This window comes from Calliphora vicina, chromosome 2 (genome assembly GCF_958450345.1).
Source record: "Calliphora vicina chromosome 2, idCalVici1.1, whole genome shotgun sequence".
Taxonomy (NCBI): domain Eukaryota; kingdom Metazoa; phylum Arthropoda; class Insecta; order Diptera; family Calliphoridae; genus Calliphora; species Calliphora vicina.
In genome coordinates, this window is record NC_088781.1 from 48,654,447 (window position 1) to 48,682,384 (window position 27,938).

The window sequence follows — 27,938 nt, forward strand, 5'->3', positions numbered from 1 at the left end:
ATGCAATGCCCGGTGATATTGCTAATAAGTAGATACGACTGTCCAACACAGGTCATATCATCCTCGTAATAGCACAAGTGGATTCATTACTCCACATTGTCAGAGCAAGTCGAATGCCAGAAGAGTTCCACATATGAAGTTTGTTTATCTTCCGACATCGAGACTCCTATTCCCGCCAAGTTATCAGCAATTCAATTGCCTTCGTTATGCCTGCGTCCACGTACACAAGTGAGTACAACTGTTGAATATCTCGCCATCTTATTTAAAGATGCCTGGCATTCCTGGACTATATTTGATGTTGCATAAACATCTAGCAGGGATTTTATTGCTGCTTTACTGTCATTCGAATATTCCTACCAGATATCCTTTAATATCTGAGCTAGTTGGCCGCTCTGCTAATAGCCGATACCTCGTTCTGAAGAATACTAAAGCCATTTGGGAGTCTAAAAAACATTATTATCTAAAATTCAGGACTTTGTCGCTGTAGTAAGTAATGCCCCTGTAATCAGGATTTTCATACTTCTCAATACCTTTTCAAAGAGTATACTGTTAGAGGCCCTATCCATTGCCTTCCAATAGACAGAGGATCCATAGGATAATATCGGTTTAGTAAACGTGTCGACTAGACAGTTCACGTTCCAAGGTCGAATACCCCATCTCCTGCCTATGGCCCTTTTGCAGGCATATACATAGCTGCCATGGTCTCAAATACTCTTGCCGAAGTATTGAGTTTCCAGGCTAATTTAATGCTCAAGTATTTTTCACTATACGAGAGCTACAATTCGGTTCCAACAGTACAATACAATTTTAGTATATCGAGTACCGCTACATCATCCGCATAGGCGACAGTTTTGTAGTTTAAGGAATCTAATCTCCTAAGCAGACAGCTCAAGGTCAAGTTCCACAAGAGTGGCGATAAGACATCCCCCTAGGGAGTGCCTCTTTTTTGCAAAAATATAGAGATCGTAGTCGTTCCAATTTTAGAGAGAATGATCCTATAATTCAGAAGGTACCTAATGAACCTAACAGTGAATTTGTCAAGTCCTAAGAAACCTAGGACTGATATTGTTGTTGCAGATTTTAAATTATTGAAGGCTCCTTCTATATTCAGAAAAGCCACGAGTGTGTAATTGCTCGTTGGATCACTTGATGTAATCTACTAGTGAGTGAAGTGCCGTTTCAATTTATCTTCCCTTTTGGCATGTATGTGCTCTCTGTAGTGCAGAGAAAAGTCAATTGGTTACTTTATACATCCCATGTAATCTAGCGTGAAGTTAATTGTCCCTGTAGTGTCTGTAATTAACCTAGAGTGTAGTCACTTTAAACGTTTGTTTTGTGCTTTATTTTACCTGATGTATGTTGAAATAACTAGTTATGGAGCTGATAAAGTAGCCAGTTAGGTAGCTAGTAAGTTAACTGATTCTATGTGAATTCAATGCGTTGACTAATTTGGACCAGCTATCTGAAAGTGTCAACGACCCCCTGTTTAGGACATGCACGTGTTAAAATAACTAGTCATGTAGCTAGTTATGTAACTAGTTGTCACCCTAAATGATAGGTTAAATCACTAGTTCGGGACTACCTCCTAGAACTGCTGAGTTATAATCGAGTTTATGTGTGTGTGTGTCTATGATTGCGTATGTGTGTATCTTTTTGCAATATTTTTCGTGATAAATAATTTTTCTGTTGTTTCTATGTTTTTGAAAGGGGGAGAAGGAAGGAGGGAACTGTATAACAGTATAGTGAATGGTGTTGTAGCTGTTGTTACGTGATTTATGGCTTCACATTTGCCTCACAAATGTGGTTTCCACGTTTTTGATATGAACGAGGTATAGACAAGTGCGCTAAATTGATTCGTGTTTTTACTCACATTCAGACATAATGGAAAAATATTTCATCATAAATGGAATACGATTCCTTTCATTTCATTAAATTTTTCTTGTTGTTTTTTTTTTTTTTTTTTGTTCATTTGAAATTATGCAAAATAATGTGAGGTTTTGCTTTTATGAATGAGTATGGTTTGATTTTACAATTTTAAATTACTGAAATTATAATTATTACCAACAGCATTTTAGGGTTTATTAATTGAAGGCTGTAAAATTCGTAATGAATTTCAAAAGGGAAGTTTAAGCAACAATTTTACTGAAATGAAATATTCCATGTAATATGACTTTTATGTACATACATATATATGTGGTTGCTTTAAATTGTTTGAATTAAGGGAAAATACCATTTCAAATTTAAATTCTTATCTTTCCATTTTGTTCTAATTTAAAATGTTTCACAAACAAATATGTATATCCATAGAATTTCTTTGAAAAAATAATTGACTTTTGTTAAAAATTCGTTTCAAACTTCTAAACTACAGTTCTGTGCTTTTATTTATAGTTTTTTCTAAAGCTATTTTCTCATTTTTTGTTTTTGCTTACGGACATAAAATCTCCTTAAATAAATACAATTTTAAAAGATTTGTGTATATTTCGTATCGACAACATTTTTCTCTTTAACTAGACATTTTATTGGTTCGGGGTTTCAACATTGACTTACAGTATTTGTCAATAGTTATTAGAGAAAAACAACAAGAATACAAAAGAAGAAGACCTTATATGCAACTAGAATGCACAGCAACAAAAGGCCAAATAAATGCTGCAGACAATCAGTATCAGTAAAATAAACAAAAATACCAACCAATATGAGACATATTTTCAGTTGTGTTCAAAACGATTTGTGGGAGCACTTCACAAGTGAAATACTTAGAACTAATTTATGCAAAATTTTATCAGGATTGCCGCTTAAACAACAAATTATTATGTTTTTACCTTTTAAAAACGATGGTGCAAATAAAATAAGGTTCATTGTTTTAAAATTTGTAGCAACTCTTTATTTATTTGAATTTATACCACAATTTAAATAGTCATTCTCTTTTAATACACACTGGTAATGTAGAATAATACACTGGGAATACAGTTGATATTAATTCCAACAGCGATTATGATAACCTAACTTTACTGCAACCACTGTCACTATTTAACCTTTTTGTCAACAGCAGAACTACTTTACGCACGTCAACAGCAACATACCTGGGTATGTTCAAACGTTTTGTATGGTGAATGGCGAAATAAAAACAAATTTTTCAATTTATAATCAGGAATCCCGTAATTCCCAAAAAAGTTTTGAAAAATCCCAAAAATGTGATTTTTTTAGTTTTTTTTGCTATAACATCCACACCAGGAGCAGGGTTATAGGAAGCCTTTACATAATAACTAAGAACATATTTGGCCATCTAAAATAGGTTACATTATTTTGATATCGACTACGCGATTTGAAAATTTTTGCCCTAAAGTTGAATTTTACATAAAAAATGGGCGTTATTTGAATAGACCTGGCCCCCTTCCTATCAACAATTTTTAGATTTATTTTCATTTAAAGTATTTATTGTAAAGTTGGCTTTTCAAAAAGTATAAATTCCTAATACATCTTCTTTGAAATTTTTTAGATAACTTAAAAATAAAAAAAAGTATTTTTTTTCCCAAAAACTAGCGAAAAATCGACATTTTAAATTGTTTTAAATTCAAATACATATAACTTTGGAGTCAGTTACGATTTTTAAATAACTTTTTATTTGTTTGACATAAACATTTGTTGTTAGTCCAATAAAAGGCTAAAATCGGGATATATTTGGTCCCGCTTTTATCAAAAATGTGGAGTAAGGTGGATAAAAACGTTGAGAAAATACTACACTGGGGCATATTCCTATAAACGCACTTAATTTTTTTCTGTATTTTTGTTATATCTTTGTTGTTCTCATCCAAAAGCAAAATTTAGCTTTTTTATTGAGAGACAACTTAACGGTACTTTTTGAAACTAAACAAGTTTTTTTTCTTCTTCTTGTTGTTTGCCTTAATTATGCGATCAAATGTTGTTGGTGCTATTTTAAGTGGAAGATTCGTATAAACGCAGACGTGAAATTTGTTTTTAAAAAAGTTACCAAAAATAAAATATTATCAATTTTAGTGTTTTTTTTTCAAGAAAAGGTACGTTTCTAATAGTAACATCTCAATTTACTGCAACTTTTTCTATTTGAATCAATAAAATTCATCACTTTTAAAGATGTCCAAGCGAACTTTTTTGTTCGATCAAGAAAGGATTCAAATTAAATTTTTTCACGACCAAGGATGTTCCAATAGAGAAATTGGACGTAAAATCGATCGTTCGGAAAGTGTGGTGCGAAATTTCTTGAAGAAAGGTAAAAATTATGGAGTTCGCAAACCTACAAAGGGAAATACAAAACTAACAAGAAGACAACTTAATCTAATAAAACAAGAAGCAACGCGCAACAAATTGAATTCCACACAAATAAAGAATAAATAGAATCTTCCAGTGACTTCCAAACACGTTGCACACATTTTACGAAACGATGAAAACATAAAATGGAAAAAGCTGAAATGTAAACCAATGCTGAAAAAGCACCATAAAGAAAACCGTCTAAAATTCGCAAGAAAATATATGAAATGGATAGATGAGTGGAAAAAAGTTATTTTCTCTGACGAAAAAAAATTAAATTTAGACGGTCCTGACTCATACTCATGCTATTGGCACGATTTGAGATCAAACGATGTTCGGATGTCAAAACGTAATTTCGGTGGTGGCAGTGTTATGGTTTGGGCAGCGTTGGCAAGTCGAAAATATGTTTTGCTCCGACAAAAATGAATAGTGCGAATTATAACGAACTGTTGGAAGATGCTCTTCTCTCATTTATGGATGAAAAAATGGATGAAGATTGCATATTCTAACAAGATAATGCTGCAATCCATGTTGCTAAGCAATCGAACATAGCATTCCTCTGTTGGACTGGCAGGCTTGTAGTCCGGATTTAAACCGTAAAGTTTATGCAAATAATGCCCAGAATGAAAGCATAATGACTGTGACGGAGCTGAAACTAAGAATTAAACAAGTCTGGGAGGAAATTGATTCAAATCTGCTTAAACAATTAGTTGAATCAATGCCAGACCATATTATTTTTATCCATAACAAATGATCATCCACACATTATTAATTAAGTGTATATCTTGTATTTATGGGCCTCTCCATTTTTCTGTTATAGTCCTTTCAACTTAATTTTTTTTATTAATGAATTTGATATGTATATCATAATACCGAATTCTAATAACTCAAGTAATAAGTGAAAAAAAGGTTTTTGGCTCTCCTGAAAAGTTGTGTTTTTAAAGATAGAGGCTTTTGAATATAGGCACTCGATATGTAAATATATTAAAAATTGTTTCTATTAGTCATAAATAATTGTTTCATATGACTGGAGGAACTAATTTAATTCGCATACTTCCTTGTTGTGGATTCCGAAAAGGAATCTTAATAAAACAGTTCGGTCACTCGGAGTGACCACTTTCATTTGATACATTTCATGCAGCATAAACATGGCAATAGCTGTTAGTATGTATGAGTGTGTGCGGATCTATGTGAGTCACCATGTGAAAATGTGTGAATGGATTGTTAAAAAAAAACGTATCCTGGTGCACTGATCTTTTTGTTGTTGTTTTCTATTCCATATATGCTTGTGTGGGTAAGTGTATGTGACGCTTGCATACAACCATAAAAGCATTAATCTTTCAATTGCAACCAACAACAAGCCAATACCCAGCATAGTTTTAACAGCAGGGGATGACAACTGAGCACAGTCCAACTATATATTTTGCAATAATCACAGCAGTAGCTAAAAATGTGCTCACAACTTTCGTAATACATTTCCAGTCCATTCGAACATGCACAAAAATGTCTTGTACAATTTTTCTTATATGCTCTCAATTTTCTACTACGAGTTTTATTTTTTTTCTAGTTTTTTTTGGTCCTACCCTTTCTGCCACACTGCAGTGTATCGTAATTGTTGTTTGAATTTAACTTCATGACTTTGGAACGTTCAGTGTTCGTTTTGACAGGATTTCGTTAATATTTCTTCCATTTTTATTTTCTTTTTTTTTTGTGCATTTTTGTTCTAAAAATGTTGTAATATGCTGTGAAGAACTCTTATGTAGCAGTTCAGTACTTATTTAAGAATGTCTAAGATTGCTGATGTTGCTGCTGTTGCTGTTGTTTTGTTTCGAAATGTTTATAAAAGACTACGCAGTTAGTGGTCTTAACTATTTGTTAAAAATGTATAATAATAAGAGGGTTAAACTAAAAAAAAAGAACTATTTTTAAAAATTATTAATTATTAAGCTGTTGGAAACATGCGTACATTTTCAAATGACATGTGAATGGCATTTTAAATATGTGTTGTAAATACATGCTAAAAGGATTTGGGAAAAACAAAATAGGAAGGAAACAAATATTTTCGACATGGTATGGAATCATACCGGTTCCATATTTGTTAAACATGGTATACAGATTCTTTATTGTTGTTGTTGTTGTATAATAATAATAATCAATCTGGGTGTTTTTTTGTTCAAGTCCAAGAAATTGTTATAATTCAACAGGATGAGTTCATAAATCCATAGGACGCAGTGAAGTAGGATTGGCTGAACAGTTAAATATATGGAGGTTATCATGAGGACCCTGACCGCAAGCTGGGCATAAGTTAAGGACGGCACGGTCTATGCGGGACCAAAAGACATTAAGTATGTTGCTCCATCCTGATCTAAGTTGTGCCAGAACGGCTCTTTTTTTATGCGACAGAATCTTCTCCGCGTCTGCTATCGGTGAAGTACGACATTCACACGGTATCCTGCTACTTCGGAATTGATGGCGTCTCAAAGCTGTCATATATGAGCGGCGATCAATTGGATCCTGCACATACCTCTGTATGCTATCCTCGTATTTCCGTAGGTCCTATCTGACATGCCTCGGGTAGACTCCATGTGTGATGTTGATGTTTTAATGACTCCTCCGGTGACATCCCAGAAGGAACTGTGACGTCAACTTGACGCTGTGTTCCTTGATCGGTTGAACCTTGGTTTCCTCTTGAAGGTGGTGTTCGTAGGTAATTTGAAAGCAGCCTGTGCCGGTCCGCTTTGAATATTTCTCCACTGACCGACCAATCGTATTGTAGGTAACTAGCAAGGTTCCTTTATCCATACCCCAAGTACTATCAGCTAGTGCTTTGAAAACCTTGTTCTTATTTCGCAATTAATGCGTAATTAGTGTGGCATGTACTGAGGAGATAAAAAGCCTATCAAAAGTGACACCAACGATTTTCGTGTGGTTCACTGTCGGAATTTTTATGCCGCCGACTATGATTACTAAGTTCAGATTTACCTCCTTCGTCCAGGTGGTGAAGAGTTTTGCCGATAACTTCTTTGGTGATAGAAATGTTATTACCTGTCGACAAAATGGAACAGTCATCTCCACACCCTGTGGGGACACTGGGAGTTTAGGTTAGGTTGATAGGAGGATGTATACCACATCAAATCCGAAGAAATACATGTCGCTACCAAGATATTTGGATCTAATTTCGACGAAAGCCTGGCAATGACAAAGAAAGTGATCAAGAGTTTCACTGTCCTCTCCACATGCTCTAAATTCGTCTGAATCCTCACGTCCAATTTTATATAGTTGTGCCCGTAATCCTGTGTATCCACTTAGAAGTATACGAACCATCATACTAACTTCGGACTTGCTCATTCTGAGGAGGCTTCTCATCCTCCTCCTGTGGGTCACCCCTTAGGATTTTTGTGGTTCTACCCACTGTTTCATTATTCCAAGCGGTCTTATGGGATTCACTCGCCCATGATTTAGTTCAGCCCTCGTTGCGTCGAACGTTTTTGCGTTCGTCAGGTCAACTACCTCGAGTTCCCTTCCCTTAAAAGCAAGTGCATTCGCTCTTTCGTTGCCGATTATTCCCGAGTAGCTTGGTACCCATATGATGCAAAGCTTAGATCTTGGAGCATATTCGGTCAAAGCTCTCTTACAGTCCAATATCTTCTGATATCGCCCTAATTGCCTTCTGGCTGTTGGTAAATATGTTAACCCCTATAGGCGCCAAATTTATTCGAATCCAATTTGCACATTCCGTTATTGCACGGACTTCTGCCTTGAAGTTAGTGCGATTAGGTAGACGGTAGTATATTTCGGTTTCTGGGTTTTCAATGTAGAACCCCAAGCCCCTTTTTATACCCCAGTTTAGAGCCATACGTATAGCAACGAATTCCTACGGGTATTTACTCAAATGTTCCGTTTGACCATGATATTCTATCTGGGATCAGTGTCTGAAAGTTCCCGATATATTCTGTATCTGGTATGCGATCGGGCACGTCCGATTTCTGTACAGCCTTCCAATGTGTCCGGTATACATTGATGACGTGTCCTATAACCGCCTTTGGTCAGTTCGTCTAAAGTAAAGAGCCGTTCGGCTGTAAGTGCCGTTTATGTATGTTTCAATAGGAAGAATATCTAGCAACGTTTCCAGAACCTTGGTTGGCGTAGTGCTCATGGCCCCACTTATACCCAAGCAGCATGTACGCTGAACTCCCTGTAGTGGTTTTATATTACACGTTTTGTCCAAAGAAGTCCACCAGATTATGGAAGCATAAGCTAGAATTGGTCTATTCACGCTTTTATAAAGCCAGTGTATCATAGTAGGACTAAGGCCCCATTTCGTGCCTATGGTTCTCCTACATAGCGCCCAGCACCGATGTGCCTTGTTGATTTTATCCTCTATGTGGTGTCTCCATTTTAATTTCCGGTCAAGGATTACACCTAAGTACTTAACTCTGTCGATCACGGGTATCTTCTTGCCCAGGAAACATGGTAGGAATTTTCGTCTTTCTTGTGAAAAGACAGCGGTGCTGTGGCTTAATTCGTTAGCGCGTTTGATCATTAAGCACGACATGGTATTTGTGACCTGGGTTCGATTCCCAGCCACTGCCAATCAACAACATCAGTTTATAAAAATTATTAGTTTACTAATAACTAATATTTATCACAGCTCCCTCCTTCGGTGGTATACACTAAAACGCCACCGAAGTAAAATAATTAAATAAAGGTTGTTGGGTTGACTATTGCGCCATCTCACCACCAATTAAAAGCTTTTCTCCTCCTATCACCACCTTTTCTTCTACACTCCATCCCCTTTCCAAAGAAAGTAACACAAATATATATAGGCATATTAATTGCCTGAGTGTTACTTCTTTTTTTTAAAAAAAAAAAAAAAGACTTCCAGTCTTCGTCGGGTAAACATTCAGCCCTATCGGTTGAGCACGGCTTAAGGCCGTGTTCAGGGCCTCTTCAGCCCTTCTACACAAATGATTTGGATCCTTTTCCCTTAGAACTATTACGACATCGTCTATCAGAGAGGTCTAAGTCCATTCTCGGTTAGGGTCCTTAAGAGGCTATTAATCGTGGTTACCCAGAGTAAAGGGGACAAAATTCCACCCTGTGGTGTACCGCGATATATCCTTTTCGTCATAGTTTTATCATGCATTTCGCAGCTTATCCATTTGTTCCTTAGCATGTAGTTAATCCAGTTACGGAGTGCCCGGTCAACAAGACCACGCCGCGAGGGACTCCTTGTTTAACTCTACGGTGTTTTGAGCCTTTGTCTCTAAACACCACAAACGGCTGCCTGCCACTCAGATAGTTCACTATCCATCTCTTCGTGTTGTTGGGCATTGTAGACTGAAGGATGTCCTGGAAGAGTGTGGCGACCCTGTGAGATCAGATGTATAATGCAGTGGTGGTGCTGCTGCTGGTAGTTGACGGGTCAGCTGGGGGAGGAGAAGAGCTGCGAGTGTCTTCTCTACAGGTGACAGGAGGGAAATCGGCCTGTACGATTGTCCCTCGCTCGCTATTTTCCCAGGTGTTAACAATAGGATCGCTGGACCCATTTTCCAGACATCGGATATTGTTAAATTCCTTACTGACAGGTTAAAAACCATTGTCAAAAGCATTGTACTCGATTCACCGCTCACCTAGGTGTTTTAGCATCAGCATGGATATTCCATCAATTCCTATTGCTATTGAAAGCATAGCTGTTTTGATTCTGCAACTACAGTTGCCGTGTAAAGTTGTGGTTTTTACGAGACTCGGGTTGCTCAATAAATTGTCGGAAAAAAGAACGCGCGCAACTTTTAGGATCGGATATGGTGGTATCGGGTTGGAGAGAAACCGAACTGCAGACCCCAAAATGCCAGCTCCAGAACTTAGTTTTGCAAATGACCCAACCATTTATTTCGCTTGTCCTGATTTACCAACCTGGAGATATCGCGGTTCAGCTGGGCCATCCTAGGGTCGTTAAGGTTGGTACTTCGGATCTGGAAGTCCCGCTGCTTCAGCTGGGAAGTGCGATCGCACTACGGATATTCTTCCACGAGCGGCTGCAGCGGTGACGGTTTCGCGAAACTTCCTCTCTGCTTTGTTTACGTTGGAGGGAATCGGTTGTCCATTGTATTACAGTTTGTCATACAGTTTGATCATAAATTCGATTTGGTTTGTCTTTTATCAGATTTTACAATTGGTCAATTCACAAGGTCTCCTGTAATGTCATATTGTCATAATGTCCTAATATTAAACATTATGACAATATGACATGAGAAGAGATCTTGTGAATTGAACAAATATGTAAGAATTGTAGAAAATCTCTCAATTGGGCGTATGACCTAAAAATGCAAGATTTTTAAAATTTTTTTACATTTATTTTGAAAAATTTGTACAATAAATCTCACAATGAACCATGCACAAACACAAGTCCCGCTGCTTCAGCTGGGAAGTGCGATCGCACTACGGATATTCTTCCACGAGCAGCTGCTGCGGTGACGGTTTCGCGAAACTTCCTCTCTGCTTTGTTTAGGTTGGAGGGAATCGGTTGTCCATTGTATTACAGTTTGTCATACAGTTTGATCATAAATTCGATTTGGTTTGTCTTTTATCAGATTTTACAATTGGTCAATTCACAAGGTCTCCTGTAATGTCATATTGTCATAATGTCCTAATATTAAACATTATGACAATATGACATGAGAAGAAATCTTGTGAATTGAACAAATATGTAAGAATTGTAGAAAATCTCTCCTAAAAATGCAAGATTTTTAAAATTTTTTTACATTTATTTTGAAAAATTTGTACAATAAATCTCACAATGATTCTGCAAGCTCTTGTTGAGGTTGACAACAATCATCATGTAGTGATGCCTCCAATTCTTGGTCTTCAATCGTTTATGGCGGGCCTGGCACTTTTAAGTCATACACCCAATAAGATCATATTCTTCATGTGAGATCCAAAATGATAGTCCATGCAAAATTTGTTTTATTTGAAACTACATTTAAATAAAATATTTATTTCGTAAATTATTAAATATCATATGCATTTAAAATTCATACATTTCAAACATTTTCACTCCCTACTCCCGCATATTTCAGAGCTATTTTCTGCTCGAACCATAATAAACACCAGAAAACCTTGCACAAACACAAAATAGTCTTAGGAGATAGAGACAAAGTAATACTTTATAAGCCCTGCAAAAGAAGCATAATAAAAAATTACCTTAAAGCAAAAATTTTGCAAAAAGAGATGTAAATTTGTGATATGACAACCTCTTGGGTATTTTACAACTTTTGTTTTAAATACCAAAATCAAACAAAAAATGCTTCTCCTTGGAGTTGGTAACATCATAAGTACTGTATTGTATTTGTGCATAGAATAATTTTCTTCTCTCTTTTACCAAGATTTTCATTTTTTATTTAAATTTTTTGCATTTATATGTATATATTTTTTTTTTTTGCTTAATTTTTTGTACTTTTCTTTAGAAGTTTTTGCACATATAAGTACTTCTTAAGTATTTCTGTCCTTTCTTAGACTCTTATTCTTGGCATACTTTAAAGCATTAAGTCTGTTGTTTCTTTTGTTATTTGCTGCTTTCTTTTCTATGCTTTTTTATTTGTTGATCCTTTTTGTTCGCTTGTCTAATTTGTCTGGCGGCATGTCCTGTGAATGTTGTTTTTTTTTTTTTTTGTTAAGAAGAAAAAATTAAATATAAAAACGAAGTAGAAAATGATATTACCTTTAAGATTTTATGCTGTTTTTATAGTTTTCTATTTTTTTTTATTTTTTTGCTTTTCGTAAAATTTAAATAATGTGCACATTGCTTTTTGCGACGTCAATTAAACATGAAAATGTATATGCAAGTTTATTGTGGAATTACAGTGGTTTAAGGAAATTTAAAGAAAATTAAATGTTTACATTTCTGTAAAAAAAATATATTGTAAAATGATTCTCATGACAATATGCAGATGATACCACATATCCGTAACTTATTTCTCTTAAACGAATTTGCTTATCTTTTGATTATGATACATTTTTCTATGTAAATTTCTTTAATGTATTTTGAATCTGAGCGTTTTTAACGAAGAGATACATACGGATTTTGCTAAACCAACTTAAAATTGTATGAGGATCATGAAAGGACATACAATTCTTCACAACGACTGGTGTTTATCCCAGCCGTTGTGTTAAAAAAATGTACGAATCTTAGGTATTATAGGACCATTTCGGTACATATTGTTTTTTTCAACAATAAATGCATTAAATTATGTTTTTCGACTTTTTATAATAATATTGGAAAAAGTGGAAAGATGTAGAAACTTCCACTTTGCGATCATACATTTCTATACTAATTCTTCCAGGTATTTATATCGGGACAAAATTAGTGTTTTCCGAGCAATAACTTTCACATGATTTCAAGTGCTCTTCACTTTGAAGATACTAATGCCTGAAGGCAGAGAAAGTAATAATAGGAAAAATGGCCTTAAATTTTGGGTAGCTGTTGATTCCAAATCAGGATATGTGTGTAAAGACTAACCATATTTTGGAAAATCAAAAAATTAACAGCCAGAACAAAATCAGGATCTCACTGAAGGATTGATAGGTAAAAATATCAATGCTGATAATATGTTTTCATCTTTTGAATTAGAAAACAAGTAAGTAAGTATGGTCGGTCAAACCCAATCATATAATACCCTACACTAAGTAAATGAGTAAAAACATTTTTCTTTTAAAATTTCAATAATTTATATTCGTAAGTGATTTTCGAAATGGGACTTATATGGGACATATGACCAATTATGGACCGATCACCAAGGAATTAGGTCGTGTGATTTATGTCTATATGAAAGTTTACTATGTTGAAGTTTGTGAGTATACCAATATTTTTTAAGCGATTTATGGACGTTAAACTGATTTTCGGAAGCGGGTCTATATGGGTGCTATGACTAATTATGGACCGATCGTAACAAAATTTGGTGACATAAATTTTGTATATATAAAACTTATTTGGAGTTATTTCTTAATCATCAAAATCGGCCCAATAATATACGACATTTCGCTATCTTTCCAAGAAAAATTCCAAATATTGAAAAATTGTATCTTTCAACTTCACGATTAAGGTTTAACGTTTTCCAATTTCAGTATAACTTTCAGAGTATATTTAGAATTATCTGGAATATAATACTCTGAATACGTTTTACTTAAAATTCATAACAGTAAGGAAATAGAGCTCATTCGCCAAAAAATGACCAAGTAATTGGTTTTTCTCGAAAATTTCCAAATTTAAATCGCAGCTACGGAAAAACTGTAAGAGATATTTTCATAATTTTTTCACATTTTTATTCCCCATTATATTCTCAATAAATCCCAATGAGATGATCAAAAAATTCTGAAATTCGTTTAACGAAATTTTTAAAAATTTTAAAATGGAGTTTTGAAACTGCCGTTAAAAAATTTTATTTTTTTGGTCATACCTGCGCATAGGTTAAAGGTATCCTACGAAGACAAAAACTCATACACAAGTAAATATGAATATATTTTAAGTAAAAATGAGCTTTTATTTTAATATTTATCAAAATATATTAATTTTGTTCCTACATTTCTTGTTCTATTTGCCTGAGACACATTAATGGTCTGTCGAATTTTTAATAACTTTAACATTTTTGCACCAATTTCTGTTTTTATGTCTCATTAGAACGATAATTACGTACACATTTCAATTCTTTTAAATTAAATTGCAAAAGTATTTTTTTAATGGCAAAATTTTTACAAAAACTGAAAAAAATTCATTTTTTCCACTTATAAATGCATCTTAAAACTTCAGAGGGCTTGCGGCAAGTCTTAATCACAACCGATTTACCTAAAATTTTTTCAGGATGATTTTTTACTAATGTTCATCAAACTAGAGGGTGAGAATGGCCAAAATCCAAAATTCGTTTATTAAGGGCCACCCTACTGCTCATATGTAGAGGTCAAAAACGAATCAAGCCAATTTCGGATACTCTATTCTAAAGTGAAGAGTATCACAGAGAGAGAATTCTGCATCGGACGAAAAAAATAGCAGTCGGACTGGGCAATGTCTGGACTATAAGGCGGGTGAGGAAAAGCTTCCAGACTACTTTTTTCTAAATAGTTTTTAACAGGTATTGCAACATGTGGCTGTCCATTATATATTCTGGGCGATCTTTGGCCAATTCTTGCTGCAAATGCATCAGTTTAATTCGGTACACTTTCCCTGTGATAATCTGTCCAGATTTCAGCGCTTAGTGCATTACATAAGCGCCATGAATATTTGGCTTTGGTTTCGATTCCGCTGGTAGGTCATCTCCTATGCTTCGGGTTATCGTGATGGATCCATTTTTCATCACAAGTAATGATTCGGTGCAAAACTAATTATATTTTGTAGCGTTAAAGCAGCATCTAAGATAAACAATATCGTCTTTCGAGGTATCTCAGCTTCAATTCGTATGGTAACCAATTACCCTGCTTTTGGATAAATCCAGCTGCTTGCAAACGTTGTGATAGTTATGATTGATTAGTTCCCAATGATTTTGCAAGCTCTTGTAGAGTTTGATAACCATCTTCATGGAGTAATACCTCCAAATCATGGTTTTCAAACTTTTTTCTCTGGTCTGGGTAATCTTAGTCTTCCGTGTCAAAATCACCGATCGGAGTCATTAGGAGCCATGGTAGCAAAGCGTCTTCTCCTTTGGTATTCCATTTCCAATCAGACTTTAAGTTGGAGATTGTGAGGTGGTATTCCGAGTAATTCCAGTGAGTTTAAAATCTCTTTTGGAAAGTAGTCGACATCATCTTTGGAAGTAACGGAATCCACCGATTTGTACGTCATCAATTCGACTGCAATTTCACTTTGAAAACTTTGATGTAATTCGTTGACATCAATGTTTTTCGCAGCAATGTTGGCTCAACCAATCATCATGATTTAATTTGGTGCAATGTTTGGAAATAACTTTTCAGATTTTTATTTGGTGAAAACGACAGGAAATTGAATGCAGCTGGTCGAAATGTCGACCGGGATTTTGCCGTTGCCAATGTCCAGCACTTGTTTGGAATACTTCTGCAGATTGATTGTCTGCAGCTCCACATGTTCACAGTCAATTTGGTATTCTTGATGTGTTTCCACAAAACAGACGACTTCAAACATGGATTAACTTCATCGGCAGGAGTGGACCGCGGAATCACTGGTAATATTTGCCGAAAATCACCTGCCAACAGAAACATATCACCACCCAACCAGCTTTGTCGTTTTGTCAAATGCCTCCAAAGACTATTTATGCGCCATTGTACACTCATCTCAAGCGATCCGTTTCCTTTGCTTCAAAACTTTGGCCATCGCACTGTTCTGTACGCAATGACAATAAAGCGTATAATTTCCAAAATCAACACGTTCAAAAAAGTGTTTTCAGTTCCTGCTGGCGCGTACAAAAAATCAATCCAGTTCCATCTTTCACAAGGTTTCCGTATGCATATTTTAGTTGTCGATTCAACAGTGAAACGTTGGTTCGAACTGATTCCCTCAAGGCATCGCAATCTTATTATTTTTCGCGTCGAAATTATTGATTAAACGCGTCGTACATCGGACGATGCACAGTGGGGGATCTGAAAAAAAAGTGGAAATAAATCTGTAACTTCTCATTAATGGCTTCAAAATACATAACTCACAGTAATTAGCTTCACCGTGTTCACCGGTATTTGGTTTTGCAGCAGTCGGCAAGGCAGTGCAAAAAAATGTATTACAAAACGGCAAGATTTTATAATTTTCAGTTTGTTGTTGATTTTGAATCCATAAATTTGACTAGTGGAAAAGAAAAGATATGCATATTATATATCAACGTGTAGAAAATTATGTCCTCTTTTTAAAAATCTACAAAATTTTTAAGAATTAAAAAAATTATAGAAGACTTTTTTCAAAAATATGGGAATAAAAAATTATTTAATTTAAAATGCAATAAAAGTTTTGATTATGAATCGTTTTTAATGAAATTTTACACTTGTATAGAAACGTTCGATCCAAATCCAAAAGTGAAAAAGATATTTGTGATATATAGATATATATATAAAAATCTTTCAAATCGGATCGCAAACAAAAATTTGGCATCATTTTTAATTTTTGATATACCCGAGGTGCCCCAATTTGGGGCATTGTGGCTCTGCCCCCCGTTGGTGTTATAAGCCCAAATTCAAAACTTAATCTTATCAACACCTCCTCTATGGCCATGGGAAATTTTATTAAAATCGGGCTATTCGTTTAGAAGTTACAGATTTATTTCCACTTTTTTTTCAGATCCCCCACTGTGCGATGGCGAGCTGTCATGCCTAATTCAGATACTACCTTGTTCGACATCGTCAAGCACATGTCCTCAATTAATATCAAAGTCATGCTAGCCTCTATCTTCTACTTCATTAGGAATTTCAGCTGATATTACATCATCGAATTCATTCGGTGTATTAGTGGGCGTGGACAATTTTTCTTTCACGAACAAAAAATTAGCCAAATCGGTGCAGCCTTTTCCGATTTTAAATAAATCGTAAAAGTAGGCGTGGTCACTTTGTATTTCCGAAAACCTAAATTACACATGGCATAATAGATGTGTATTCGATTTTTAGTTTTGATGATGGGCAGCATTTGAAACTCTAACAAATTTTTCATGTTTCTGTGTATGATTTAAAAATCTAGGATTTACGTTTCTTTTAAACGCTGTTTTTAATAACTTATATGTCATTTTCAAGGGTACCTATCTGTTATTTATTTTGTGGAATTTTGTGCCAACAAAGCATGATATGCGGGAAGTTTGCCCTTATATCTTTAATCTATATAAATAAAAATCAAATGTGACTGGATCGATTTGAAAATTTTTTTTTTAAATTTTCGTCATAGTCTTACATATGTGATAATATATCTAGTAATTGTTTTATTAAATAATCTAGATTATATTATTTCTACTTCCAACATGTTTCATTCCACTGTACTCTTGCTCTCAGGCTAAAGAATATATAATTAGTTTGTCTCCCTTTCTTATTTGTTGCTTTTGTTGATGTAAAATCTTAATTATTCCTACAATTAGTTCTTGCATAAAACAATGAATATTATGGAATTATAATATGTACAATAATTATAATAAAAAGAATAATAAACCTACAAATGACACAACAATACACAACACATTATAAAGTAACTAAGCAATCATCCTTATCATCATAATTATCTACATCAACATCATCATCGTCATCATTTTCATGCTCATTAGCAGGAGTATCATCATAAATATTGTGATTGTGATAAAGAAAACAGTTTAACGTGTGTAAAATGAAAGGAAGTATTAATATTAGTGTTTGTGTGAAGAAGTTTCAAAGTAATAATCATATAATAGAATTACATACAAACATTTAATTCGTTTTATTTTATTGTAGCTTAAAGATTTAATCATGCAAATAATTAATTAGAAAATGTGTAAATATATGAGATTTTAAATTCAAAAAGGCTTTAAATAATTTAGATTATTTTAAAATCTGAATTCTTGTCTTTGAATTCCAAAACTATGACACAACTACTTTCATACTAAATTTAAATATGTTTTGTCTACAAATACAACATAATTTATGATTCTTAATACACACATTTAACTCAACATTTTAGTTACAACTATTTTATTTAAATTGTTGCCATAATTAGTGAAGTGTTGATGTTCAAATATTTTGTAGTTAAATGGTATGAACTGTAATGTAAAATCAGATAGAATTACAATTAGTTTGCATAATAAATCTAGCAAAATTCCTTAAATTGTCTTTTTTCAAATAGTTTAACAGATAATTTTGTAATTTATAATTAAATTTATTTATGATTAAATTCGATTAAGTGATAAAATAGAAAATAATTTTATAATGCTTTGTAATGCGTAGTGTTATATTCAGCAGTGTAGTCTATTATAAGCATTCATCTTAGTAGATATACGAATATATTCCAAGTCCTGTTTTTAAAAAGTAAGTCGATTTTCCTCTTGAAATCATAGAAAGAATAGATAACTTGGATCCTGGTAGATCTTTTTAAACTCGCATACATCGCATTAAGACCACACTACACTATGTAATTGCATTTCTGACATTGAAGGTGCTTATACAATGTGACCTCGCAATCTATCTTACAATCTTTCGAAAGACCTGATATAAACCTGTCGATTGTACTCTTCATAGTGAAACTATTATGGAACCAGCTACTGGCTACAGTGTAGAAAACTTCCCATAGTTCTGGAATCCATGATGAATAAAATTGTTGCATATGCTGATGATGTTACGAGCTATTTTCTAGGAAGCACCTGGTGATTTTCCCACAGCGGACAGTGCTAAGAATCTAGAAATCATTCTGGACTCCAGGTCGACTCAAATATTTGAACTCGGCGTTCAAAATCAATAATGTGAACAGGGATCATGCTAACGTATTGGGATGTGTATCTAACATTTCTGGCAATATTGATTATTGCAGAGGCACACCCTTCCGTGACAGACGATTTTCTGAATCAATCACAGGCAGATAACCTTGAATAGGGGATATATATACAGATGTATCTAAGTCTGTGGTATGTGATGCCTTATATAGTCCCCGTTTTCGAAAGAAATTTGTTTCAGGATCAGGGTTATCCAGGCATATAAAAGGCAGTGCAGTGGCTGAGGTACTACAGACTATACGGTGAGCGTATCCGGATATGTATGGACAGTAATCCAGCTGTTTTCTATAAGACATATAGATTAGGTATATTCAAGCATGGTGGCTCTTAACTAGCTGACGAGATATTATAAGCTGGAACATTTGTGGGTGCCTGGAAATAATGTTTCGGAGGAACATAATAGCGGGTACTTCATGGGTTGATATCAAGCCATTAAAAGAAGGCTCTGATGGGTCTTTAACCCAGCTGTTAGGTTAGAAAAAACTTACGAATGTTAGGTTAATGGACCATTTGGTCCATATAAAATGCTAATGTAAAAAACAAGTGTAGGATTCCATTTTTTTATTTGTTTTTTTTAATCAATATAGATTAAATACGTAATAGATAATTGTGGGATGCCCCTTTTTTGATTTTTGTTCAGATTCGAAAGTTGATTATATTTCAGAAAACATACGAAACAAACTAATAAATATTTTTTTTTTAAATAAATGTAAAAAAATCAAAGAAAACCGAGGAAAATATACTATGGACCAAATGGTCTTGTTTTAAATCAGATCCTTTAAATTATTTTTTATTTCATATTTTATTTATTGTATCTTCACAAAATAATGTGAACTATCAATAATTTGTTCAAATCTTAAATCTAAATATTATTTTTTATTTACGTCCCACCACAGTTGGACGAAAAATTATGTTTAATTTATAGATCATATCATCAGCGCAGGTCTGTTGGATTCCTTCTCATTAATGTTCGTGAAAGTGGGTTTGGGTGAACTTCTAACTTTTTCAAGTATGACTCCGCTTGTTTTTTTATTTAATTTTTCACCAGCGAGACACCTAGGTCTTTATGAATGTTAATATTTCTCAAATACCAAGGCGCTGCTGTTATCATTCGTAATATTTTATTTTGAAATCTTTGAATTTTTTCAATATTAGAAGCTGAGGCCGTGCCCCATAATTGAATTCCATAGCACCATATGGGTTTTATTATTGAGCTGTACAGCAAAAGTTTGCAATCTAAATTCAGTCTCTAAATCAACAATAGCCTTGACAATCTCTGAAATCTCAAAACGAAGTGGATCAACTGCAGTAATATGGGGTAAAGTAGGTGGTAACTCTATTATGTCGTTTGACTCGTTTGGGGAAAATACATTTTTTAGATGGCCAACAAAAAGGTTTCCTTTTTCAGTATCGTTTCTTGCCCTGCCTCCACTAGAATTACGTAGAGGAGGTCTGCTCATAACAGGTCTTTTTAATTTTTTTGTAGCTCGCCATAGAGAGTAATTTGAGTACTGGGTGGCATCTACAAGTTCTCCAGATATTTATTAATTGAGTCAGTTTTGCGTTTGTGAAGAAGCATACTGAGGCGTTTGCGACATTTTCTAAGCTCCGTTTTAAGTTGACGGGATCTGTAGAGTTGCCACTCTCGACGAACTCTTCTTTTTTCCAGGGACGGAATATAACTGTTATTTTTTTATTTCAGATAAAAAGGTTACGAGGAAATTCCTTTTATTTAATATTGGGAATTTTTAACCATTATCATTGCATATATATTATTTTGGTTATCGTAACCAATTAAAGTAAGAAATATTTTTTTTTGGTTATAAGTAACCATTATATCAACCAAAAACATTTTTTGGTTAGAAATAACCATTACAAAAAAAAATTTTTGAGTGGCATGTTCAACAGCAAGTTTTAAGTTTTGTTCAAAATTTTTGAGTGAGATATCGATATCTTCTGGGGGCTAATTACCGCAGTCGAACACGATCGAAATTTATTCGTACTTGCGAGATTTTATACTTTTGAGATTCTGTCATTCGCTATCGAGTAAAGTGTATCGAAATTTCTAATGATGTTACTCGATAACAACCTTGTGTTCGAATGCAACCGTGCGAGTTTTCAGTCGTTAGCAAATTACCAATCGAAATTATATTTTTCAAAGAATTCGTTGGAAGAAAAGAAAATGTAAGACAATTTTATTTTATTTCTTTTGAAAAAATACTAATTTTTATTAATTATTAGGTCGAATACAACAAAAATTAACTTCAGACAAAAGCAAATTCTTGCTGAGTTTATGTCAGAGCACACTGATTTGGCCAAAGGAGTTCTACCAAATACATCACAAGGAAAAGCAACAGCCAATAGACTATGGGAAAACTTAGCCCTAATGCTAAATGCTTCTGGTCCACCATTGAAGGATGCTAAAACGTGGCGAAAGGTTTATAACAACATTTAATATTGTTATATTCATTCATTTAATATTATTTATTCAATAGGTGTATGCAGATCAAAAGCAGTTGGTTAAAAAAAAGGTTTCTTTTAACAAATCCTCCAAAAAAAAAACTGGTGGAGGCCCTTTTGAGGAGAAACACCTTAGCGTAGCTGAGGAGCAAATTTTGGAAGCAGCAGGAATTGAAGTATCTGTTTGCAAGAGATCCGTTCATTCGGGAAAAAAAATCAAGAAGTAGAACAATGTAATTCTTCTGAAGGTACGAGTACATCCCAAGGAAATGAAGCCGACGAATACATTTCGGAAGTAATGGACATCGTAGATAATGAGGAGAATGAAGAGACGCCTAAAAAAGATAGATCACTGCACTTGCCCATTACAAGAAAAGAGCCAAGAGAAACGAAGACGAGTCTATTAAAAAATAATATTAGTGCCAATGATAAATACCATGCTGAAGTTCTTAAAAGATTAGATAAAATAATAGAAATTAAAGAAAGAAAATTAAAAATGAATGCGCAATTACATGACATCAACATGGAAATAAAAAAAAATGAGCTTCAAATACGGATAAAGGAATTAGAAAATATTAATCAACAATACTAACGGCCAAGCTTACAATAAAAAATTGGACCACTACCAAGTTTTTAATCTAAAATGAATTACATATTTTTATTTTAACAAACTTTTTTTTGGACCACTACCAAGTTTTTAATCTCACAATGAAATACACATTTTTATTTTAACAAACGTTTTTTTTTATTTTATTAATAAAAATATATACTTTTAAAAACCTTTATGTATCTTTATTCTAATTGGAACACAACGAATTTTTGATATTATCTCTGATTTTTTTTCCTATTTTAGTTATTTGAGTCTCGTTTCCATTATCCATATCTAGCATTGTACTTTCAACAGGAGTTTGCTGGACATCCTCGTAATTAGGCACTTTGAAGTGAATGCATATATTATGCAGTGCAGCACAAACATTTGAAAATTTTGCCACTTTTTGAGGACTATACCTACTTCTTTTGTCATGGCATAAAATTTTCCATCTCGCTTTTAATATGCCGATGGTCCTTTCTACTACGCATCTGGCTTTAGAATGTATATCGTTAAAACGAGACTCCATTGATCCTTCTTGAGGACTTCGGTATGGGGTTAGCAACCACGGCTCAAGCGGGTAGCCAGAATCACCTTCAAGAATTAAATGTGAATAAAAGCGCTATTATATGTATATATATGTGACAAACATTGTGATAGAAAACAATTCTCACCTAAAAGCCAAAAATTTCGTAAATTGGAGCTATATTTTTGTTCTAAAAGAATTCTTTCCTCAGACTGTTTCCATACAAAAGAATCATGGGCAGCACCTCCATACTTAGAATTTATTGCTAAAATTCTGTATTTGTGATCACATATCTACAAAAAAAATATTTTTAAAAACAATGAACATTTATTAGTAAAAATATTTACTCACAATCATGGAATTAAGGCTATGGAACCCCTTTCTATTAAAAAACATATGCTCATTTGGTGGCTTTTGCAAACCAAAATGAGTTCCGTCTATACAGCCGATTACTATAAGAAACTAATTATTAAATTGTCATACAATAAAGACTTTAACACATACCTCCAGGAATTTTGTATTTTTGCAAAAAGAATTGCTTTGAATCGTCGCAGTTATCGAGATTAAACTCAATAAATTTACTACATAGCTTGCTTTCCATTTCATTCACCACTCTTTTGATTATTTTGGAAAGTGTGCTTTGGCCTACACCAATCAGAAAATCATTTCCGACGGTGTTTTGAAACCCTCCTGAAGCCAAAAGCAATAAAGTTGAGGCCAATTGTATTTTTGGAGGTACTGCTGTCGACAAGTGTGCCACAAATTCTAGCTCGTCAAGAATGTAGTTAAAAGCTTCCTTCGTAACCCTAAAGCGTTTTTTAAACCTGTAAAAAAAATAATTACTATTTATTTTATAAACAAATAGATTAAAACTTACTCAGCGTTTGGCAAACTTAATGGGTCACTGGTGTTTCGAATTTCTTTCCTTACACAGTACAACATTTTTCAGTTCATTGCTTTGGGACTCAATTCTGACAATTGCACGTGAAAGTAGCCCCAAAAATAAGAACTTCTGCATCATTAGTTTTGTCAAGTTGGCTGCCGTAATAATTTAATGGCTATTCGAATTTTTTTTGCTCAAGGTGGATTTTTATCACTCTTTCTATATTTTAACACGGTTATATCTCGGTATACCGTACGCAATATCTCTTTTGTGGCTGAAGCAATGTTGTAGATATTGAAAAGGAGAAAAAAAAGCGGAACATACCTACCCGAAAAAAGTGCATCCAGTGCCTTAAAAATCGCAAAAATGCCCATTTTTAAATTTTTTTTACCAATTTTTCACCTTTTTTGCTCAATAACTGGATTACAAATCCAATTATGGACCGATCACCATCAAATTAGGTTGTGTGATTTGTGTCTATATGAAAGTTATTTATCATGAATTTTGTATGTATACCATCATTTTTAAGAGATTTATGCACTTTAAAGTGATTTTCGGAAGCGGGTCTTATATAGGAGCTACGACTAATTATGGACCGATCATAATAAAATTTAGTACGTATAATTTGTTCAGCCCAAGGACGAAGTCTATTGAAATTGGCTGAAATCGGACCATTATTTCACCTACCCCCCATACAAATGTCCTCCCGAAATTACACTTTATTGGTCATAAATGTTAAATTTATATATGTATCTACACAAATTTCGCTCCAAATAAGTTTTATACATACAAAATTCATGTCACCAAATTTTATTATGATCGGTCCATAATTAGTCATAGCTCCCATATAAGACCCGCTTCCGAAAATCACTTTAAAGTGCATAAATCTCTTAAAAATGATGGTATACATACAAAATTCATGATAAATAACTTTCATATAGACACAAATCACACAACCTAATTTGATGGTGATCGGTCCATAATTGGATTTGTAATCGAGTTATTGAGCAAAAAAGGTGAAAAATTGGTTAAAAAAATTTAAAAATGGGCATTTTTGCGATTTTTAAGGCACTGGATGCACTTTTTTCGGGTAGGTATGTTCCGCTTTTTTTTTCTCCTTTTCAATATCTACAACATTGCTTCAGCCACAAAAGAGATATTCCGTACGGTATACCGAGATATAATCATGTTAAAATATAGAAAAAGTGATAAAAATAAACCTTGAGCAAGAAAAATTCGTATGGCCATTATTTTATTACGGCAGCCAACTTGACAAAACTAATGACGCAGAAGTTCTTATTTTTGGGGCTACTTTCACGTGCAATTGTCAGAATTGAGTCCCAAAATCATGTGTTGTACTGTGTTATTAAACTTACGTTACACTCATCTTCCGATTCGGACGATGAAGAATAAAAAAAAAGATTTGGGTCCATTTTTCTTGTAATATAAATATATAAAACACAAAAAATTCTTTTATTAACTTATATTTGAATTCTTATAAGATTTGCGCTTAGAATTTTTTGCAGAGTAAACATATGTTTTTTGTTTACTTTTGTTCTTTAATCTTTTACATATTTCCAGTGTTGAATAACTCTTTCAGAATTTGCTACTAAATAAATACTTTTGCAATTGAATGCAAAAGAATCGAAATATGTACGTAATTATCGTTGTAATGAGATATAAATGACAAAATTTGATTAAAAAATGTTAAAGTTATTACAAATTCGCCAGACCAATACCGTGTTTCAGACCACTTGAACAAAAAATTTAGAAACAAAATTTAGATATTTCGAGAAAAATTAAAATAAAAGCTCATTTTTACTTAAAATATGTCCATATTTACTTGTATATGAGTTTTTGTCTTCGTAGGATACCGTTAACCTATTCGCAGGTATGGCCAAAAAAAATAATTTTTTTTAACGGCTGTTTCAAAACTCCATTTTCAAATTTTTAAAAATTTTGTTAAACAAATTTCAGTTTTTTTCGATCATCACATTGGGGTTTATTGAGATCAAAATAGGGAATACAAATATGAAAAAATTATGTCAATACCTCTTACAGATTTTTCGTACCTGCGATTGAAATTTTGCGTTTTTCAAGAAAAACTAATTTTTTGTCCATATTTAGGCGAATGAGTCCAATTTCCTTACTGTTATAAATTTTAAGTAAAACCTATTCATAATATTATAGTCCTTGTAATTTTAAATATGTTCTGAAAGTTTTACTAAAATCGGAAAACGATAACCTTTGAATCGTGAAGGTCAAATGCCAAATTTTTCAATATTTGGAATTTCTAATGAAAAGATAGCGTAATGTTACATATTTTTGGGCCGATTTTCATGAAACTTGAGGAAAATATATATTGGGGTCTAGCATTTACAAAACAGTGCAAAAATGAATTTTAACCTTTAAGAGGACTTGGGATCAAAATGGTTGTGTTTTTCTTGATTTTAAAAGTTTAGAATAATTTGGACCCCAAGTGCTGCTAAGGGTTAATTTCCATTTTTGTGCTGTTATTTTAAATTCTGGACTTTATGTTATATTTTCCTCAAGTTTCATGAAAATCGGCCCAAAAATATGTAACATTTCGCTATCTTTTCATTAGAAATTCCAAATATTGAAAAATTTGACCTTTGACCTTCACGATTCAAAGGTTATCGTTTTCCGATTTTAGTAAAACTTTCAGAACATATTTAAAATTACAAGGACTATAATATTGTGAATAGGTTTTACTTAAAATTTATAACAGTAAGGAAATTGGACTCATTCGCCTAAATATGGACAAAAAATTTGTTTTTCTTGAAAAACGCAAAATTTAAATCGCAGGTACGGAAAAACTGTAAGAGGTATTGACATAATTTTTTCATATTTTTATTCCCTATTTTGATCTCAATAAACCCCAATGTGATGATCGAAAAAATCTGAAATTTGTTTAACAAAATTTTTAAAAATTTTAAAATAGAGTTTTGAAACAGCCGTTAAAAAAAATTATTTTTTTTGGCCATACCTGCGAATAGGTTAACGGTATCCTACGAAGACAAAAACTCATATACAAGTAAATATGGACATATTTTAAGTAAAAAAAATGAGCTTTTATTTTAATTTTTCTCGAAATATCTAAATTTTTTGTTCAAGTGGTCTGAAACACGGTAATGGTCTGGCGAATTTGTAATAACTTTAAGAAATTTTGTCATTTATATCTCATTACAACGATAATTACGTACATATTTCGATTCTTTTGCATTCAATTGCAAAAGTATTTATTTAGTAGCAAATTTTTTTCAAAAACTGAAAAATTTGCATTTTTCTGTAATTTTGGCGATAATACAGTTTTTGGGTCATTTTGAACCAAAGGAGATACAGGGTTAATTTCCAAAACTTTTTTTTAATGTAATATTCATTAATATAAATAAATCTACATATTTCTAGAAAACAATGCAGAAAGTTAACGAGTTTCACCTATTCATTCCATATTAACAGTAAAATTTTACATATGTCTGAACTTTGACCTCGATGCGCGTCCAGAAATCGTTGCGCGATTTGGCTCAAATTTTCAGCACTTAACATTTAGGCCTAGTGTCACAATATTCCACCCGGCACTCTTCAAAATTTTAACAAAAATTTTTTTCCATACAACTGATTGTCACTCTAATGTATATTAGTGTGTCCCAAAAAAAGTTCTGTTTCTTATTTTCATTGGTACTTTAACATAATTTAAAAGCTTATAGGGTAAAGTATTTTTGAGATTTTTTTCAGATGCAAAATGTGTTTTGGAAAAATCATAATTAAGACGGCCATTTTTACATGTTCTCAAGGACTATATAAATTTTAAATTTCAGCTCATTCGAATCATAAATAGAGTTTTTAAAAAAGTGTGAGATCCAAGGTGTCGTGTAATGTTTCTAATTAACGGTAAAGAGCTTTACTTCCAACCTTGGTATACTTGGTGACCTTCACAGAAATTTTTCGGCGTAGATATTTTCCTATAATGAAAGTGACTTCAGAAGGAAGCTTATTCCACATACGGACAGTACGGCTAAAGAACGAATTTTCCCAGTAATGTTTTGTACGATCCACTGTCCAGTCGACAACGAATTGATGAGCCCTTGCCGAAGAACGTGTGTTGCGTAGAAGACTACGGGTTTCGGGAACAAGTTCCATAATTTCAGCAGAGCACATGCCACAATAGTATACCATTGAGTTAATAGAACTGGATACCCTACTGTCACCGGTAAGCAGTGTTGCCATATATTTTTTGAAGAAAACTTTTTATTTCTAAACAAAAAACTTTTTTTCGACAAAAAAACTATTTTAAAGTACATACAAAAATTACAAAACCCAATTCGTACATATATGTAATCAGACTGAGATAATTTATGTGAATTTAGTACTAGAGACACTTTAAATATTTTCAATTCAATATCCCCATTTAGTAAATGAATCTGGGGACTATCATTTTGAAATTAACGGTTCAACTTATTGATATCATAAATTTACAATTTTCCAAAAAACTTTTTTTTTTAAAAAATAAAACTTTTTGCATCTCAAAAACCTTGCAAAAAAAGGGAAAACTTGATATATGGTAACACTGCCGATAAGCACCGTCGTCCTCTCCGGTCGAGTAACTCCGAAAAAGACATCAGAGTTGTATTCCATTTTAGGTCGGATATAAGTGGTGTAAATAAAAAGGAGATCAGATGGAGTAAAAATAGGAAATATAGTATGAGGAAGGAGTCTTGTTGTACTGCTGAA

General features: G+C 33.4%; 1 protein-coding gene across 1 annotated transcript; it reads right to left on the bottom strand.

Moving 5' to 3' along the window:
* Positions 1-21,910: 21,910 nt before the first annotated feature.
* On the bottom strand, positions 21,911-27,383 carry LOC135950438 (putative nuclease HARBI1). The gene is made up of 5 exons (XM_065499982.1): positions 27,212-27,383; positions 22,808-23,179; positions 22,655-22,755; positions 22,452-22,596; positions 21,911-22,371 (listed from the first exon to the last, which is right to left on the bottom strand). The coding sequence occupies exons 1-5, from the start codon at positions 27,381-27,383 to the stop codon at positions 21,986-21,988; spliced, it is 1,176 nt and encodes a 391-aa protein (XP_065356054.1). The 3' UTR covers positions 21,911-21,985.
* Positions 27,384-27,938: the final 555 nt, after the last annotated feature.

What these genes read in the sequence shown, in the direction of transcription:
- LOC135950438 (XM_065499982.1), bottom strand. Translation starts at nt 27,383, where the DNA reads ATGGTATACTATTGTGGCATGTGCTCTGCTGAAATTATGGAACTTGTT. An exon ending in AAAATACAAAATTCCTGGAG is followed by an intron (nt 22,756 to 22,807) that starts GTATGTGTTAAA and finishes AGTTTCTTATAG; the next exon opens with TAATCGGCTGTATAGACGGA. An exon ending in ACGAAATTTTTGGCTTTTAG is followed by an intron (nt 22,372 to 22,451) that starts GTGAGAATTGTT and finishes TAATTCTTGAAG; the next exon opens with GTGATTCTGGCTACCCGCTT.